Source organism: Muscardinus avellanarius, assembly GCF_963383645.1.
Source record: "Muscardinus avellanarius genome assembly, chromosome: 7".
Classification (NCBI taxonomy): domain Eukaryota; kingdom Metazoa; phylum Chordata; class Mammalia; order Rodentia; family Gliridae; genus Muscardinus; species Muscardinus avellanarius.
The window spans coordinates 87,349,917-87,352,430 of record NC_137793.1 but is presented as its reverse complement, the minus strand read 5'-3'; the positions used below and the strand labels follow the sequence as shown (position 1 = coordinate 87,352,430).

At 52.8% G+C, this 2,514-nt stretch overlaps 1 protein-coding gene across 1 annotated transcript; it reads right to left on the bottom strand.

Annotated features, from left to right (window-relative positions):
• Positions 1-335: 335 nt before the first annotated feature.
• LOC308265139 (alpha-1,6-mannosyl-glycoprotein 4-beta-N-acetylglucosaminyltransferase-like) lies at positions 336-2,243 on the bottom strand (the record flags this gene model as incomplete). Its single annotated transcript, XM_080698733.1, has 2 exons — positions 336-1,537; positions 2,171-2,243. 2 exons carry the CDS (start codon positions 2,241-2,243, stop codon positions 336-338), a joined length of 1,275 nt encoding a protein of 424 aa, XP_080554859.1.
• Positions 2,244-2,514: the final 271 nt, after the last annotated feature.

Sequence of the window (2,514 nt, the reverse complement as noted above, 5' to 3'; positions counted from 1 at the left end):
AGTTGTAGAAGCCTTACTAAGTAGCTGAGGCTGGCTGAGAACCTTGGATCCTTGTCTCAGCCTCTCAAGTACTGGGATCACAAGTGTGCCCCACCACACCTGGCTCCCCCAGCCCTGTATATGTTTGACTTTGTAACAGAGTTTTGCTACGTTGTTGAGGGTCTCACTGCATTGGTGAGGCTGTCCTTGAACCTGTGACACTCCTGTCTTAGCCTCCAATGTACTGGGATTGCAGGCTTGAGCTGTAACACCCGGCTCTTTTCCTTTCACTCTCTAAAGGGTCCCAGATTGTAAAATAAACAACACAACTTACTTGATTCAAGGCACAGCCTTGGTCAAGTTCCAGATTTATTTGCTGCTTTTGTAGGTTCTATTCCCAAACTGAATCTAGATCCTCCACTACTCCCTCTAACATCCTCTTCTTCTGTCTCTGTCCAGACTCTGATCTGCCTGATCAGGAGCCACCATTCTTGAGTTGCTAAAACCACCACCTGTATGCAACTCAGCTCCTTCACAGAATCTTCTTCATAAAAGACTCTCTGGTCCAAATTTCCATCCACCAGTGGCCCCAGCAGAGCATAATGAGTACAGTGTTCACCGTTTTCCAAGACGTTGAAGCCCAGTAGTACTTTGCCCTGTTGCAGTCGGAACATCCCCTTTTCCTTGGAGCCCGTCAGCACTGCTACCCGGGTGACTTTTTGTGGTGTGTCCAGAATCACTGTCAGCTGGTTGCCTTTGACAGGATCCAGGGTAGAGTAGGCATCCTCATTTAGAATGTATGCATACTGTGGACGAGAATTCATTAAGGGCAGCATGTCTGTGAGGACGATGGCGGTAGGGTTGTCCGGTTCCCCGAAGACCTTGTCCTTCTCCACAGGAAAGCATGTGTCCTCTAACTCAGACTTATTGCCCAGGTGGTGGAAGAGGGAGGGGAAGAAATGAATTGGAACATTTTGAGCCAAGAGGAAACAGAACTGCGAGAGAAGCAAGTGAGTGGGGATGCCCTTGTGGAAGAGGAGGAAGAAAGAGATCAGGCGGGGGAGGTCGCTGGAGTGGAAAACTTTCCCAGAGAATCTCAGGCCGGAGAACTCCAGGATCACCCAATGGAATTCTTTCCAGGCTGCTAATGTCCTGTAGATGGTAGACACAAAGCTCGGGGAGCACCGGACATGATCCTCCATCAGTAGAAAGTAATCAGAGAGCTTGCTTGCGAAGTTCATGAGGAGGGCATAATTCTCTTTCTGTCTGGAATAAAGCTCTCCACAGGGTGAGGAGAAGTTCTCCTTCTGTAGGGGGGAGCCACCCAACAGCCCCTGGACCACGAATAGATTGTGGGCCTCAATGTGGGATGCAAAGAGGACTGAGATATTGGTGACTGTTTGGCTGAGCCATGCAGGGTCCTGGTCTGACAGGTGAACCACCACCACCATGGTCTCCAGCTCATGTAATGAGGATGCATGGAACAGGGACTTGAGGGTGTCCAAGAGGTAGCTCCCATGGGAGTGTTGCGCTGAGGAAATCCCCACTGTCAGCAGCTCTGGAAGATACAGGGAGGGGCTTAGGTGAGAGCTCCTAGGCTTCCTCCCAGGGCCTCCCCTGGATGCCAGTCCCTGTGACACATTCACATTTCTTTCTCCCTGAGAGTGTGTGGTCCAGGGGGCCAGAGGGTGGGAAGTGGTTTGTCTGGCAGTGATTTGAAAGGGCAAGGCTGTCTCTGGAGGGGAAGCAGGCACCCAGCCAAAGCAAATGTGCTGTCTTGGCCAATGATCTCAGTGTGGCCTTGACCTTCAACGGTACCTCAGTCGTCAGGGATCACCCAGCCCTGGATGGAGGGTGTCCATGGCCCTCTGGGCACTGGGGCTCAAAGCCCACATGGCCTCTCCCCTCTCCCCAGGGCTCTCCCGGGGCCACCCCTCTAATCCTGCCTTCCTCTCCCTGGGGGCCTGCCATGACGGAGCTCTGCCCTGGGATATCTCGCTCACAGGTCCAGTGTGCTCTTCTCATCCTGTCGGGCCTTCAAGGGGTGAGCAGGCGAGAGGAGGAGGCTCTCAGGACCGCACCCTGCACTAAATGCCCAGGCTGGCCCTGCCAGCTCATCCCTCTGGCCCTCCTCCATTGCTTTTGCTCCATGCCTTGCCTGGCCCTCTCGGGGCTCTGCCCCCACACTCACTCTTTGCTTTGGGCGGGGCTCCAGCCAGGATTCTGTAGGTCGCCTGTTCCAGTAGAGGGCAGTTTTTCTGCATCTCCTTGAAGACTTCCAAGTGGTTATAGCTCTTATGGATAATTTTTTCTTGAACTACCTTCCAAATTATTTCTTTCTTTTCGTTCTGAGGACAAGGTAGATATGTATTAGCCTTGAGGTTTATCCCCAGATCCTCTGGAAACGATTGAGGGGTATGGCCCACTTTGGGACAGGCTGGGCGAGCCAGTGTCAGGGCTCAGCCACCCACACTCCCCACCTAGTCATGAACCACACAGTGCTTTCCAGTAGAAGCCATGCTCCTGAGCCAGTGT